The 17,332-nt window shown below is 37.6% G+C and overlaps 1 protein-coding gene and 1 pseudogene across 1 annotated transcript; one reads left to right on the forward strand and one right to left on the reverse strand.

Annotated features, from left to right (window-relative positions):
• Positions 1-566: 566 nt before the first annotated feature.
• On the forward strand, positions 567-6,694 carry LOC113062855 (platelet-activating factor acetylhydrolase). Its single transcript, XM_026232882.1, has 11 exons — positions 567-840; positions 1,296-1,438; positions 1,522-1,672; positions 1,817-1,910; positions 2,004-2,072; positions 3,961-4,132; positions 4,383-4,496; positions 4,600-4,691; positions 5,144-5,314; positions 5,409-5,557; positions 6,042-6,694. The coding sequence occupies exons 1-11, from the start codon at positions 768-770 to the stop codon at positions 6,140-6,142; spliced, it is 1,329 nt and encodes a 442-aa protein (XP_026088667.1). The 5' UTR covers positions 567-767; the 3' UTR covers positions 6,143-6,694.
• Positions 6,695-6,869: 175 nt separating this feature from the next.
• LOC113062852 (tudor domain-containing protein 6-like) lies at positions 6,870-17,113 on the reverse strand (annotated as a pseudogene).
• Between the last annotated feature and the right edge of the window lie 219 nt (positions 17,114-17,332).

Genomic DNA, 17,332 nt, shown 5'->3' on the forward strand with positions numbered 1-17,332 from the left:
AGCCTTTACGTTTTCAGAATTATTTGGTACAATTACTTTCATCGTTCTTCACAAAATGACGTGATGAATCGAGCCAACGATATGCCTGCTTTTGACTCTGCCGTGTGGATCCTCGATCGTGAAAATCTGTTTTGTTTTTTTAAGTACACTGGTTTTCAAACCGGTCCTGCAAGCACCATAGTAGCACCTTCACATTATCTAACACCCATTTCAGTTCTTGCATTCTCATTCTCTATGATCTGATAAGTTGAATCAGTTGTGAATGATAGATAAGGGGGACACAGAAAATGTGCAGTGCTGGGGGTGCTCGCAGGACCGGTTGGAAAACCACTGGTTTAGTTCATTCGTGGACGAGATTTCCAGTGTTTCATTTTAAGCAGTTTCGCCGTTTCGAATCTTGTTCAACTTCAGAGTTCAGACTCTGGAAACGATTCTTAACTCTGAATTGGTTTGTTCATTGAAGGGGCGTGTTCCTTTCAGTTAGTCTACCAAATGAAATGCTGCTTCACAAGCCCGCACTCGAATGCTATTGGCTTGCGTTGCAATCTGTCATTAAAGGCGAGAACGCTGGGATGTGTTTTCAATTCGAATCATTCTTTCGACGAATCATTCACTGAAAAGATTTGTTTAAAATACTTTCCCCCCAAAAAAATCTGTACGATTTTCACACTGATTCAAACTCAGCAGGATCTTTGACTCTGAGTCGAGTCGAGGCTCCTCCTGCTGCTCAAGCTGAGATTCGATGTTTGTTAGCCTTGCTAACGTCGATGTGTTCTGTTGGCAGACTCTTTCAGCTGACTCTGGTCAAGAGGATATATGAATGGTCCAAGTCAACGTCGAGTAAGTCATAAGAAATTATTTTTTTTTACCAGCTGTTCGACACCTCGTCATAGCAGTGGCTTGTATGCTAATAGTAAACAAGCTGGTCTTTGTCACTGGTTTCGCTATTGACAGCCACTTCCTATCTTGTCACTGATTTTCATAAAAGTTTTTGCATATTTTTCTAATTTTCCGACCATCGTTTGAACTTTTTATATTGTATTTATGTAAAACATAACAGTATTGGCTTTCATTGTTACACCCACATGCACAGTCAGTGAGCTCACATGAGCTACTTCTCTAATAAGCAGTATTCATATGACTGATAAACCAGAATGGTTAAAGCACTGAGTTAACTAAAAGTTGTCAGGCACCAAGAACTGTGCCAGCTGAGATGAGTCAAGTATCTTGTTAAAACATGTCATGTCATGCTCTGTCATGAACTGTGGTGACAGTGTGGTAATCTTGTTTTTCAGGTTTAAAGTCTCTACCTAAGTGGAACTGGTTGGCTGTTTGCACAATGGGTAATTCAAGCGGGCACAACACTCTGGGTATCCCGCCAGGAAAAGGACCCCACCAAGTGGGATGCGCAGACCTGATGGTGGGGCACACAGTCCAAGTAAGTATGCACTTGAATTCAGTGTACTTGAATTGTCTGTATGTCATCATCAGGTTTAAACAATGTATGTATATTTCATCAAGGGTGCATTCTTGAGACTCTACTATCCATGCCATGCATTCAAGAATCCTCATATGCCAGATTGGGTCCCGTGCAAGGAGTATTTCAATGGCCTCGCAGACTTTATGAATATGAGCAGAGCACTAAGTGAAAGAATTTTTAACTACCTCTTTGGTAAGAATTTTTGGTTGAGCGCTGAGCCCTTCGAAAATGTCAGCCAACCATGCCACTTCCTCACTTTGAGATGTGGTTAAAGCATTGGTTGCCGCTGTTGTCATGCTTTGGACATTTATGTGTGTGGTGTTTGTTTTGCATTAGGGTCTTATAAAATCCCAGCAGCCTGGAATGCATCATTTAAACCAGATGGGAAATATCCTGTTATTATTTTCTCTCATGGACTGGGAGCTTTCAGGTGTGTTTGATTTGAAGATTCAGGAGCAAACGTGATGTCAATCCTTGATTGAGTGTTTTAAAGTGCCACTGTGTTTTTGTGTTGTATTTTCAGAACATTGTACTCAGCCATATGCGTTGAAATGGCTTCCCAGGGCTTCATTGTTGCAGCTGTGGAGCACAGGTGCTTGATTTCCATTGGAATTTATTAGCTATAAAAGTTTTCTTTTTCTTTGCAACTGGACCAGTATATTGAGATAAGAGATTACTTACTACACTTACTACAAACTGACTCGTTTACAATTGCTGTTCAGTAAACTCTCCTTGCCCTGTGCCAGTGAAAGTGTTTGTATGTTAGTAGTCGAAGTGTGTGAGAAGAATGCAAACAATAGTGTAAACTAGGTCATCACATTCTTAACAGTGTTGACCAGTGGACTGACAAGTAACACTGAACAGCAGTGTTGGTGAAACACTGCATTTCAGGTTTAAAAAAAAAAGAAATAGGGTCTGAATTCAACTAGACTTAAAATTAAAGGGGTCGTGAACTGCCTTTTTTGTGCTGTTGCCTGAGGTCCATTTATAATGTTATCAAAATTTTTACATTAAAAAAAACATAATTTAGAAGTAATAGGCTATTTTCTGTCCTGTTTTGACTCCCCTCATCACAATGCTATATTTGAATAGGCTTGGTCGGATTGTAGATTCAGAAGTATACACCCACTGCTTTGATTCGCTAACAGTTGTTTATGTTTGACAGCCTATATCCTTTACAGATGGAAGCTGCTATGATTTAGGTTAAAAATGCACAGATACTCAGTATATCAAAAAATCTGTAATAACAGGGAAAGCAATAGTGGCCACATAATAAAAACAGTTACTCTGTTAACAGTTAACATTACTGTCGTTTCCAATATAATCATCACAGCATCATCTTTTAGTATCAGTCTTTCTGAAAATCCTGCGTCGAATTGTGCCTTGTTTGTGAATGAATCCACAGTAAAATGTAGTGAACAAAGGACCCAATTCTTACTGATGCGGCGTGGAACTTCATTAAAAATAAAGCTAATCCACTCTTTCCTAATGTTGGATCTATGCAAAGACTCTTTTTCCACACTTTGGCACTGCACAGCATCTTGTTTTCTTCTGAGCATCTTTATCCCTTGGTTTCTGCATAGACCTGCGTTTGCCTCTCTTAAGTATTTACACTGCATGTGTGAATCGGTGAGTGGAGCTAAGCAGGCAGTGATGAAGAAGCAAGCGTTAATCTTTTTCTATGGAGGCGGGGTTTAACCAAACTATTACCTCATAAAGTGGTACATTCAATATAAGCTGTTTTTAGACTAACAAGACATTTTTGAGTTCTGAAACTTACAGAATGTTTTTATAGAACAATTTGTCAAAAGATTTTAATTTCTCAGCTCATGACCCCTTTAAATCGAAATGTAGCAATGGAAATACTTTGTAGTGTTGCTATTGTAGGGAACACAATTTTTTCTATAACTAAAGTTTTCAAATTTGTTATATCTAATTACTAGTTGTACCAAGTGCAAATTGTTATAGTTGAGTTCTGACTTCTATAGTGGTGAATGAGAATTATAACAAATATATTTTCTCATTTGCCCCAATAGCAAAAATATATATATATTGTTTCAACGGCTTTCCAAAAAAGGAAAAAAAAAATATTGAGAGATTGATTACAGTACATTTGTCAAAAGAGAAAGATATCATGTTTGCCATCACTTCCTCATCTTGTATTTTTTTTTTTTAAATCTTGTATTTTAAACACTCTTGCATCAGCGTTAACCGTATTATATAATTTAACATCTTTGTAAAAAACAAACAAAAACAAAAAAACAGACAAAATATAATGTTATAAATGTACATGTGAAAAAAAAAAAGGATATGTTTAATTTACAGACTGGAAATCTGTATCCATTCTGGGGTCCATTAACTAGAAATGTGATTTTGCTTCTCTAAAACATTAAATATTCTCACTCTTGTTAAAAATCTCAAGATCACTAATAGTAATGTGTTGTTTTTCTTTCACTTAAATGTAAAAATTTTAATTTCAGGGATGAATCTGCTTCTGCAACTTTCTACTTCAGAGAACATACTGAGCCAGGAACAAAAAAGCATCCATCATGTGACCTAGCCAAGCCTGTGTCTGATAATCTAGAAGAGGTTTGGATGTACTACAGGCCGTTGAAACCAGACGAAAAGGAGTTTCCTCTTAGAAACAAGCAAGTGAGGAAATCATCCTCTCGTTACTCATCTGATATCAAGAATATCAGATATGCTAAACAGTCACATTAAAATTTTTAGGCCCGTTGGTGATATTTGCAGCCAAAAATGTTTGTGTTGTGTTGTTTTGCAAGGAAAATCCAACAATAATCATTATCCTTTTAAGCAATAAGCGTTATCTATTATTTCTACGTTGTCTAGAACTGTCTGTGTTCCATGCAAATTAATCTTTTTTTTTTTTTTTTTTTTTCAGGTAAAGCAAAGAGCAGATGAATGCATCAGAGCCTTGGATATTCTCATTGACATCAATTCAGGAAAGTCTGTGGAGAACGTACTACAGAGTGACTTTGATTTGTCAGCAATGGAGGTGAATATTAAAATTAGTTTAAGTTAGTTTAGTTCAAATTAAGAACTGCTCAGTTATATTTTTCAGTTCCGGTCTGCTGATGACGAGCCTTCTTGCATTTCAGAACTCCATGGACTTGTCTAGAACAGCGATTATGGGACATTCCTTTGGAGGCGCGACGGTGATCGAATGTTTGAGCAAGGATGTCAAATTCAAGTATGTTTTGAGCTGACTAGAAAGTCATGTGACCTTTACATATCATAACAGTCTGTGTGTTACAAGATCTTGTGGGTAGATTATAAACTTATATCAGGGAATCTGAGAAACAATGTTCTCAGTTAGTGCAGTTGGCCTTTATTTTATCCTTCACACTGGTGTCTGTGAAACCCTCTGCAAGTTTCCTGTTTTTTAGATTTTTATACATGCTGTCATGCTACTTGAAATCTTGTCATGCACTCAAAATTGCATCAAAGAGAGAATCATTTAATAATAATAAAAAAACATAGCAATAAATTTGTTGGGGTTTTTTTTAAGAACAAATTAAACTAGCCAAAAAAGACACATTTACTTGGTAAACTAATTACAGTAGCACAGTGGTAGTGCTATGTAGTTTGCAAGAAAAAATTAAAAAACAAATGATTAATCCTGTCATCAATGTTGCTTCCTAGCTGTGGTGTGGCACTGGACACCTGGATGGTTCCTCTGGATGAGGAGATCTTCCCTGGAGTAAAGCAGCCAATCTTTTTTATTAACTCTGAAAAATTCCAGTGGATTGAGAATATCATCCGTATGAAGAAGCTGGACTCTGCCATCTTTTCTAGAAAAATGATAACCATCAAGTATGTAATTCCTTTTTGTTTTGTTTTTTTTACAAGTTGTAATTCAGTCTGAAAAATGTGCTTCAATTAATTGTGCTGTGCTGTGTTTTGGCAGAGGGACAGTCCATCAGAGCTTCCCAGATTTCACATTTCTTACCGGGAAGTGTATTGGAAGGTTCATGAAGCTAAAAGGAGATATAGATCCACACATAGCCATGGATCTTTCCAACAAAGCAACTTTGGCTTTTCTTCAACGCCACTTAAGTGAGTTAATTTACTTTTTTCGGGTTAGTGTACCTCATCTCACTTTCTATAGATTTTTTTTTTACACTACTTTTAAAAAGTTTGGGGTCAGTAAGTTTGAATGTGTTTATTCAACAAAGATGCATCTAATTAATCAAACGTGAGAAAAAAAAAAAAACTTTCATCAAAGAATCCTAAAATAATGTTTCCACAAAAAGATTAGGCAGCACAACTTTTTTCTACATTGATAAAAATGAATGACTTGAGCACCAAATCAGCATATAAGAGTGATTTCTGAAGGCTAGTACTGGCTGCTGAAAATTCAGCTCTGTAAGACATTTGAAATTTTAAATTGTAATACAATTTCACAATATTAATGTTGTACTCCATTTTGATCAAATCAGTGGAGTTATGTTAAACTGGAGACTTTTCCCCAAAAAATTGCATCAGTAATGTAATACTGTAAACTTGTTTGCAATATCTAACACATCTCTTTATTTTCCAGATATGGACAGAGACTTTAATCAGTGGGATCCTTTAATTGATGGAAAAGACGACAACTTGATTGCAGGAACCAATATTACTATCCCTCCATCATCTATTTAATCGATTAAGATGAAATATATGTAATCTTGCAAACGCACATGTAACAAATGGAGTCAAAAGGTTACATATTTGAGCAAGAGCCAATCTATCACTATGAAATTCCATAAAAGACTATATTTTGAGTACGATTGAATTTGCACTAGGGATTGTAACTATGCATGTAAATTAATTTTTTTTTTTAACATGACAAACTACAATTTATACAGGATGACTTATGAAAGGTAGCACTTGCAAAACCGTGCAATAGACTTTTAACACTTCACCATCCTTTTATCATGTGCCTTCCTGTTGTTACTTAAAGTGGGTTTTTTATATCAGTGTTTTCAATTAATTTTGTGACAAATGTTACATGGCAAAAGTTAGCAAATCATTTGAAAATATGAAATACCATACTGTGAAATACTCAGCATAGCCTGCTTGTTTCACCCCAATGATTTTAACACAAAACTAGCCACATAGCTTATGGATCTGTAACTTAAACTTCTGATTTTTTAAGTCAATATAATCAGTTTTTACACTACTAATTTCAGGTCAGCAAAAAAAAAAAAAAAATCACAATCACATTGGATTAAGATTTCTATGGTTTCCAGTAAAGCCACAAAAATGCCTAAGTTCTTTATATGTATGTGAGATTTTGTATATTAAACAGAATATCTCACCATTGGTATTGTTTTTTATTTCCCCCACATACATAGTCTGAATAACAATGAAATGTTCATACAAGTGCTACACAAAGGTTGCATATTTATTAAAGCAAACTTCAAGTTTCCACAAAATGCAGCAAATTGCTTTTCCCCACAAATTTAAATTTAAGAGCTTTTGAACAAACAACAAAATCCAAAGTCAAGAAGTATAATTTAGAAATATTGTTTAAGAATGCAAGAAAGGAAAACAATGAAAGGCTATGTAATAACTGAAAAACAAACAAAACAGCCTTCATCTGCAATGAGAAATCACTGAACAGTAATGGGATGAAATAAACTACAGCTCCACTATGAACAGGCAGTAGTGCTTATTGTTGCTATTATACTGTTAATGGTATTAGGCAGACCATAAATGTGATTAACAAAAGAAAAACATTACATAAGTAGCTTGCCTCTTAAGATACATCAACCATCTCCCGAGAGGTATACATTAGTCAAGCTTCTGTTTTTCATTTTCTCTCTCTGGCTCAAATACGTCTGCCTGGGATTCTTGCAAGACACCAACGAAAATGACATCGTCAGATGTGTCCTCACCCTTCAGGGTCAGATGAGTGACACATGAATCCTCTGCACTAGTGCAATCAGATGCATCAGACTTTTCTCGTACACCTGTGAAGCACACTGCTGTTGTAGTTCCAAAGACTATAGAATACCCAAGACATGTCACTCATACAGTTTTGAATGGGGGAAAAAAAAAATGCAGCGCTCAATTGCAGGAAGCCCCACCTTTTGGATTAAAGAGCCAATCGATAATCGGTAAAGTCAGCACAGCTGCCGTTAGAAGTCTCGGTTGCTATTGAAACAGCCAGATCTCTGAGACGTGCTCTTAGGACTGTGCATGCGCAGTTGCGCACTAGCTGATCTAGCCTGAGAAATAAGCTTTTTATAATGCGATTGGAGCAAAAGTAACAACATTTATGACAGTTGTTGTCAGATTTCTTTGGCGATTTCAAAAATGACATTTTATCCTAAGCTTAGTGAAAAGTTTTGGAGAATTTGATCCCCATTCAAAGAGACAGGAGCTGCACTTGGATGCCCCAGAGGCGTTTCAAAGATGGCCGCCGAGTGACATGACTCGTCTTAAAGAGACTTTGTTAGTTCTCACTTAAAACCAAAAAATATAATTTCAAATAAAAACAGTGGGACTGTTAATGATTTTTTAATTTATATTCACACTTAAATGACTTACATGAGGATTCTTCAGCATCAGTATTGGGTTCCACAGTAACTGTATCTCCCTGAAGCTGAAGTATTCAAAGTAAGGAACACCAATAAACACCTCAAATGATTGTGGTTAATGAACTGAGTAAACGGTAAGCTTATAATACCGTGCCATCAGATGCAGTATCAGATTCCGTTCCATCACTGGTAAGAACAATAAGATCTTCAGGTACATCTAATAAAAATAAATAACTACAATTAATAAATGCTAAACATCATTTCTGTATGTTAAAATTGAAAGACTTTCATCTGAATATGTAACACAAACATGACATACTTTTAAACTCCTCAAGCAAGTCATCAGTCTCTGGTGCAGTTTCACACACATCCTGTATTTGCAAAAACATATGAAAGGAATATATTTTCAACCACTGTTGTAGGTATTTAACAAGATAAGAGAGAGAAAGGACAAAACACCTTATGATGAGCCACATCCAGGAAATCCATCATTAATTCCACTCCAGTAGTCATCTTGGCAGCATCTTCTAAAAAGTCATATTTTACAAATTACAATAAAATAGCACAATCAGCTAATTTTTTAATGAAGTTTGAGTTTATATCTCAAAGTATGAAAGGTAACCTCCATGCTCTCCATCTGAAGTATGTAAAACCTCTTGGGGCTCCTTGCTTTCTACTTGATCAGGCTGGAGTACAAATAAATTGAAGAGTCCTTGTTAAAAACCATTTAAGTAGTTTTAAACCTCAATAGTCTTTTGTCATATCTGTGTACTTACAGTAAGTACTTCAACAAGATCATGTACTTGTGTACCTTCCCCTGACACATCTACAACTGAAAAAAAATAAATCGCCACTGTCATTGGCATTGATGTCCAGGATAGAGCAGGACAATAATGTTGTTGTTTTTTCCAGTAAAGTTTTGTGTGAACGATGATGTGCATGCAAACCTGGTCAATGTGAAAATGTGAATTTTTCACATAGACTTGATATTTCATGCTGTCTGAACACAGACATTCATTTAAATGCAGATTTAATAGAAGATCACTTTTTAATGCAAACAGACATTCTACAGTACATTCATAAAATGTACTATGCACAATTTGGAACTGAGGTCCCGATACTTTTTAATAAGAAGGTAAATCAAGCAAGCTCACTTACCCTTAGAATGTTCAACCAAAACAATGGAGCAGGATACACACCCTGTGGCTTGAGGCTGCAAGTGAACACACCCCTATCAGATTACCATCACTCAACTGTACTAGCTTTTGATTGGTACAACAGCATCACACTGTACCTGGTCTGCAAGTTCATCACCTGGATCCATTTGGGCAATGCGTGTTTCTTCACCTTGACATAAAAAAAAAAAATGAATAAAAAAAAAAAAAAGAAAATGCACAATTTTAACTATAGTATATTTTAATGTGTATTAAAAAAATGCAGTATGTTATGCAGTGATTTTGCTAATCTCTACAAACACTTACCATTTGGTTCTTCAGACGTGACAACAGTTCCATATTCTGCATCTTCCACCTTGTGTAATCAGAGGTAGAATTGGTTGTTAAAGTACATGTTCAATTCTCAACTGCTGTAAACATTCTACATAACACAGCTAAACATCCATTTACCTTTGAAGGACTTTTCTTCAATTTAGTACGTTTCTCCCTGGTTACTTCATCTACAAAATAATTTTTATGTTTTTATGTTATCTATACACATACATACATACATACATACCATACATACATACATACACACACACACACACAAAAATACAATACTTACCACTTAGAAATGCAGCTTCAATGCATGAGGTCTGCAATTAAAGAAGTAGATGAGTAAAAAATAATTTGATTATAAACAAACAAGACTCCAGCATTCCACACCTGCAATGGCTTGTCTGGCAGAATTTCGAAGATATTGAGAGGATCTACTACCACTTCAGAGTCATGTTCCACAAGCAACACCTGAAAAAAATAAATAAATAAGTCTGAAGATGAATCTGCTGTTATACTAAACAAAACCAGGTTTCTTTACCAGAAAACACATCTAACAGTAACACTTAAAACAAACAAACAAATAAAAGTGTGAATGAGAAGAGAAATTCTCACCAATGCAGCATCTTCAGAAATTTTTAAAATTTGTGCTTTGCACCAATTTCTTCTTGCATGAGACCATATCACACATTCTGATCCAACAAGCTTCATCTCTGTTGCTCGCCTTAAATAGCCCAAGTCTTTAAAAATATGAAGATTATAATATATATATATATATATATATAAAGGAAAGAAGGCCATTTGCATACAGTGAATATTGGATCTCTAGAAGTTGCACGACAAATTGTATGTCACATTCAAGCTTACCTGATTTAATGATCTCAAATGATGGTGACTCTGGTTCCTCAACAATGCATAATTGAGAATCGGTGTTATTCATCAAGAAGCTATTTATATTCTCTGAGGAAATCATAGATGTAGCTCCCTCAGAGTGCTGTGACAAACCTACAGGAAGGGGTGTTGGGTCTGTCTCAGGAAACGCATGTTGGGGTGTTGTGATTAATGGACTTGTGAAAGCTGAAACTGGTTCATCTTCCATGACACATATGGTTTCATGATCCTCTTGTGCATCAGAGGGCACTATGCTCACTGTATCAAGGGAGGCAACGTTTTCAGTAATCATCTCGAGTGACTCATCCGGTGCTTCATTTCCAACTTTTGTACTTGTCAGTAAATCAAACTGCTCCTGCTCAGAATGTTGCATTTCGAGAACTGATGTGCAGGCTTCATTGTCAACATTGTCAGTGTCTGAATCATGGATAACTACTAAGTCAATATTAACTTCAGCAGCCACAGAGACATCGGTGGGCACCAGTTTTGCTTCACTTAATAGTTCAACAGATGAAGTTTCAGCACTTTGACTTTTCCAATAGCTTCTCATGGTATCATTAATGACAGCACCATTGCAATCCAGCTTGACAAAGTGTGGCATTTCAGAGTTCTCCATTTTCTCAACAGTAATATTTAAAAGCTTGTCATTAACTAGCTCAAAGAACACATCATCTGCCTCTTCAGCCCAAAAACCCTTGGAAAGATCAAAACCTTCAAGCTGGCAGTCGAATGCCTGAGGGGGCACATCTGATAGCTCAGGTGGAAGTGTTTTAACGTCACCAATATTGACTTTTGCCTCATTTCCATAGTCTACAAAGGTAATGGAGAGAGTGTCAAATTCCCTAGATGTAACTTTAGCTCGATACCACAAATTATCTTCAGTGAAAAGGGCAATGCAAGCACTTCCAACTGGCAGAGATTGCTCACTCATAGTTTTTTCTGATGCATTACCAGCATTCTGTAATGTATCTGAAATCTCTTGAAGTTTGTCAGTTGCTGCATACTGGCACCAGAAGAGTTGAGGACCCTTGATGAATGAGGTGTATCCAGTGATTATTTGACCAGCTGATATGGTAGGGTTCTTGTAATGGGTACAGACTTTGATATCAGATGTCTGCTTGACACCCGGGGTCGTAAGCTCAGTTGCTGGTGTAACATCACCCCTGCAGGTGGATCCAAGCACTACACCATTAACATCAAGTTTCACTTCCCAAATGGTCCCTGACATTTTCACAAATGTGCACATGATCTTTTCAATGTTTTGTTCAATTACTTGTTTGAAGTTGGGTGCAAGTTCTTGGTCTCCACTCTCAACATTTAGTTTATGTACAGAGCAGTGGTTGCTGTACCTAGGAAACGAAGCAAATGATTGATCAAGACGACATATTTTTGAGGCAGAAATTGTAACCGTGTTTCCAAAGTCAACAAATTCAACATCGATGCTGTCACCGATGTTTTTTCTTACTGCTGCACGGTACCAGGAGTTATCTTCAGGAAACATTGCACAAACCAAGTCTCCCTCATGAATATCACTGGGATCGATGTTTGCGCACCTTGATTGGTCGGCATTCAACTTCTCCACAAGTGAATAAATGTCATCCTCATCAGTTGCAAACTGAACAAAGAAGCTACAGGGGCTATTGCAATGAGAGATGAATACCTCAGCTTCTAGACCTGGTTTTATTATTTTCACAGGGAGTGCTGATTCGTTAAGAAGAGCCTGCGACTTGGGTTTTAAAAAATCAGTTTCGTCAGACGTACAGGGGTGCCGCACATCAGCTCGATCATTGCACTTTCTTTGTGGATCATGTTGTTTCTGGGAATTATGCAAGGTCTCAAAATCTCTTGTTGGTTCTGGTCTACCATCTGTATGGAATCCCCACTTGCTCTGTGGCTGTTTTGATTCAACTTCCCCTTCTTGTGCTGCAAAACGGTCACGGGATTGGGGAACTTGATGAACGAAATCTCGCTTTAGACCACTGTAACTTTCCTTCATATGGGTTGCCCCATTTTGTGCACTTCTGTTCTTTGAACTATATCCTTTGAATGCACTTGGTTCATTTCTATGGATTTCATTGTGAAACTTCTGTCTGATCAGTGCATTCACTTGAGTTTTTCCCTCATAAAGTTCCACCAAAAGCTTTCCTCCTGGGTCTTTTGCCACGATCAAAGCAGTGAAACAATGACTGTCCGCAAAATTCCGAAACCAATTTCCAACTTCACATGACACATCTTCGGGCATATCTGAGAGCCCACATTCAATTGCCTGCACTGGGATGGACATAATTTCTCCTGCTTCGATTGGAACCGGCAGTAAGTCTGATTTATCTACTTCCAACGTGTCACCGTAATCCACAAAATTAACCACAACTGATGGTTTTGTAGACTTTATTTGGCCTCGGTACCAAAGTCCATCTGTGTATTTTGCAAAGCAAACTGTTCCAAAAGTCTGAGGACACTTGGTTTCCTCTAGCTGACGGCATAGGAAAGTGACCTTCTTTGAAAGTTTCTCAATCTCCTCCGAATTCCTGGCAAGATGGCAAAAGAAATGAGTGACACTTTTCACACAGGTGATACTCACTTCCTCTTCACACCCAGTCTTGACTCCATGTGAAGAATAATAGTAGGTGTCTAGGTGAAAGGGTGGAAGAGGAGCTTTCTTAGAGGGAGCACGGTCAGCTAGACGTCTTTGGACAAGGAGATTGCAAATGCTTTGGAATGGGGTCTCCAAGTCTACCACATTGAATACAACTTTCTGGGAGTCATACATTACAGCAAATATGGTGCACTTTAATGGCACATTCATGGATGCTGCTGCGTCAACAAACTCTTGAAACTGCAATGTGGCTTCAGGGTTCCAGTCTAAAGCTGAGTGGGAAACTGGTTGGATCAGGTTATACAAACTGCATCGAAAGGCTTGTCCCTTCATCTTCAAGAATGCTGGAGTGATCTTTCGAAGATGTTCAACAGCAACCGTCTTTGTCTGTCCATAATCAACAAACAAGACATCCACATGAGGTGTTTGGTGCTTTTGAATGACCAAGGCTCTGTACCATATGCCAGTTTCAGGATGACGGGCAACACAAGCTGCTTCCAAAGGTGGCTGAAATTTACTATGAGCATAGAAACGCTGCATGTCTTGCATTAGCACTTGTAAACATGCTGCATTTTTGGCTTTTTGACACCAAAAATCATTTGGACTCTCAATGTAGGATACAGTCACCTCCAGTGAACTTCCAATGGGAAACAAGTATTCCTTAAAAGCAGATGCACTGTCTGTTATGGCAGAAGAGCTGGAAGGCATTTTAAGCAAAGCTCCTGTCAAGAATACACCAGATGTGTGTGTAGTTTTTAAACTACAAGATCTTGTGGTAGAATTATCCACAAAGCTCTTTTCACTGTCTGCAAAATCTGCATTGCACAGCAACTTGCTCACATCATTTTCTCCATCTAATCTCGGATCCACTAACTGGACAATGTGAGTTTCTTGATGCTTGTCTTGTATGTGCAAATCAAGTACTCGGTCTTCAACAAGTTTTGAAAAGAACAATGTAGCCCTCTCGTCCCAATGTTTCAATCTGGACTTAATGCCATAGAGGGAGCACTTCACTGCCACAGCAGGTAACTGCTGAAATCTCAGAGGCAACTGTCTAAGGTTGAAACAATCAACAAGTTCTGTATTACCATAGTCAAGGAAGTAAACTTCTGCTTTCTTGTCAATTACCTTATAGATAGCCGCTCTATAGAACACACCATCCTGGGCTTTAGCTGCACAGAGGAGACCGACAACAGGCTTTCTTATCAATCCATCAGTGCTTGTTGGATCACTGTACAGATTTCCAAGACCATTCATTAGCTGACTGAATTCATCTGCGTATCGCTGAGTTTGAATCCAAAACTTTCCAGGGTTCTCAACATGCTGTACAACTGCCACATGTGAAGTGTTAAGTGTAAGACTTTCTGTGAAAAAAAACTGGCTTGTTCCCTTTAACGTCAGAGTGGGTTTCATCGATGTGTGTGGCCTTGGTTGTCTCCAAAATCTTGCTCTTTTGAGATAATGGGCTCTTTTGAACAGCAAAGTCTGTAAGGGTCATATCAGAGTCCAGTGAACATTTCTGTTTCAGTTCAAACAATTTGTTGATGTTCATGTTCTCCTCTCCGTAAAATGTGACATAGTGGACACCTTCAGAAGTGCTTTGATACTGAAACTTGGCAATCACTGTGCGGTTGAGCAGGAGAGATTTCAGGTAATCAATTTCTGAAGCTGTCCAGCCAACACTTCTGTCGACTATTCCATGAAGGGAGCACACATACGTTACGACAGGCATCCTGAAGAATTCAGTGGAAAGTGGTCTGACATTCTCAACTTGTACAAATTGTTTCTTCCCATAATCCACCTGCAAAATTTCAACCACATTGTTGGCAGACATGACCTGCTGCAGCACAGACCGATACCACTTGCCGTCACTTCCTCTTGACGCACACGGGCTGCCTAGATTCTCAAGTTTTGCGAAGTTGCAACCAACTCTTCCCTCGTAATGCTGAGTTATCTGTTCAGTTAACTTTTTCAGCTCCTGGGAAAAAACCTTAAGCTGACAGAATATTCTAAATGGACTTGTTACTTCCGTGACCACAACGGTCTCAACAGTGTCGGTCTGTAGCTCTGGGTACATGTAGGCCTGCTGCTTCGGTGTTTGCTTGATGATCTCAATTGGTTTGGTCCTAATGGAAGAAACTCTCTGAGTTTCTCCAGGCCCACTGTTGGCCTGCAAAGATCTGGCTACAAACTCCTTGAACCGATCACTGTACAGCTTCTTTGCAAAGCCCATTTCAAACATCTGTCTGGACAGACAAGGAATGTCAAGTAGGAATGTTCGGTGAGGCACAAGAACATCTTGAACAGTGGCACTGACTCTTCGACCACAGAAGATCTTCATGAACTCTAAAGCCATTGCTGACCATTTGTTTTCAGGAGACAGTGGTAGGACATTGGCAAGAACACAGAATTCAACTTCAGGGGGAAGATAGAAAAAGTCACTTTTGCCCCATGCTAAAGTATTTAAAGTGGCACGCAGCGTTCTGCCTTCATCAATTAAAAACACACTGTACTCATCAGTATCTCTGGACACTATACGGGCTCTGTACCATGTTTCATACACTCGTACAAGACACAAGTCACCAGGGTTTCCATCCGATTCACAAAAAACCTCTCTGGGGTACTGAATCTCTTTTTTCAGCTGCTGATATGCAAATTTTCTGTCTTGATCAAAATTCCCCCAAAACTCTACCAGAGCACATGCTGGGTTCAGGTTTACTCTGGTAATGAGTACAGGTACATTTGAACCCGCTGATGGGAGTCCTGGAATAGAACACATGGTGGCCCCTTCTGTGACTAAATTTCTCCGGATATATCTAGAAACAGAGAGAGGATGTATGAGAAAGAAAAAAAAGGACTCTTACATTACTCTGTAAACTTTTGTAAATAGTTGACATAAACTGGACACACTTTATATATATATAAATTTGGACAACATTAGACAAACATCCAACAATTAGACAACCAATGTCAAGAGTTTAGACTACAATTTATATGCATCAAAGTAAGCATGTTCAGGTTTTTTAATGTTACATTTATAACTCTAAGGGACAGGAAAGAGGAAAATGCACTACGAAAAAAAATACTTTACTGAAAAACTTTATTCTGTACATTTTTTATTTATAGACCACTGAATATGACATAAGACAATACATAGTATGAGCATTAACACCGTAGTTTACCTCAAGGTACCAGCTAGAGTACACGTTAAAAGTATAAAATTACTCGAGTAATTAGGGAAGGTGTTGGAAGGAGTATGTCAACTGGCTGTTATCACAGGTGTGGGCTAATTTACAGGCAACTGGTGCAGCCTCTGATAGCGAACACATGAAATTCACATTTTGCAATGTCTTGCATGTCATACACACTGGTCCATAAAATCAATTTAGTAAAGTAACCTTCAGCCTCGTATTTGGCGTAAGCTGTCAGTTTTAACAAACCTTTGAAAATTCCCGACAATGACTTTAGATTATGTTGCGTCAGGACATTTATTCACAGACATTAAATGTTCGGCTTACTCCCTCGAAAATTAAATACGATTTAATAAACTCAACAAAACACCATTTACAGTTTCAAAGTTGTGACTTTCATTTTTTTACAAACGCCTGAAACGCGACAAAACCATTTCGACCAATGTCAATCATTTCAATCAACACACATTTAATAGATAAAGCCACACGTTACAACATGAAAAAACCTTTATGACAAACACTCACCACTGCAGGATATACTCCGCTTTTATTTCAGTGCTGACAAACGACATCTTGGCTTCTTTTATGGGACCGATGAGGAAGAAATTTCACCCCGTGATACTTATATTAGTTTTAGCGATCAACTAAGTTTCAGTTTATACGAAAATCGGGGAAAACGACCAACTTCTATAGCCGATAATTTCAAGAAGAAAACAAAAGATTCTAATTAGATGCCACTAATGTTGCTTTCGCGCCTCGTTCTGGCGCGTTCACCTGATTGGCTCATTTATGGTCAGACGGAAGTTCAGTAAGAGACGGAGGCAACGATACTTAACAAAGTTTAAATCCTGATCCAACGCAAGATATTTAATTATTAATAATTAATATAGTGTATGACTATAAAGATGAATATGTTGTAATGAAATTAATTCCAGGTTAATGTTTTATCCTCACTCATCTCTTAACAACTTTAATGTTATTGTATTACCAAAATCATTTAAATGCAATTACTTAAAATGCAATTATAATAAATAAATATATATATATATATATTTTTTTTAAAGTAATATACTGTATATGAACTTATAAGCAATATTATATTGATTACCAATTAAATGTGAATCCAAAATGTTCTC

This window comes from Carassius auratus, chromosome 45 (genome assembly GCF_003368295.1).
Source record: "Carassius auratus strain Wakin chromosome 45, ASM336829v1, whole genome shotgun sequence".
Taxonomy (NCBI): domain Eukaryota; kingdom Metazoa; phylum Chordata; class Actinopteri; order Cypriniformes; family Cyprinidae; genus Carassius; species Carassius auratus.

Coding starts and splice junctions, on each gene's coding strand:
- LOC113062855 (XM_026232882.1), top strand. CDS start 768: ATGTGTTCTGTTGGCAGACTCTTTCAGCTGACTCTGGTCAAGAGGATA. Junction 1,673..1,816: donor AATTTTTAACTACCTCTTTG/GTAAGAATTTTT, acceptor GTTTTGCATTAG/GGTCTTATAAAATCCCAGCA. Junction 2,073..3,960: donor GTTGCAGCTGTGGAGCACAG/GTGCTTGATTTC, acceptor TTTTAATTTCAG/GGATGAATCTGCTTCTGCAA.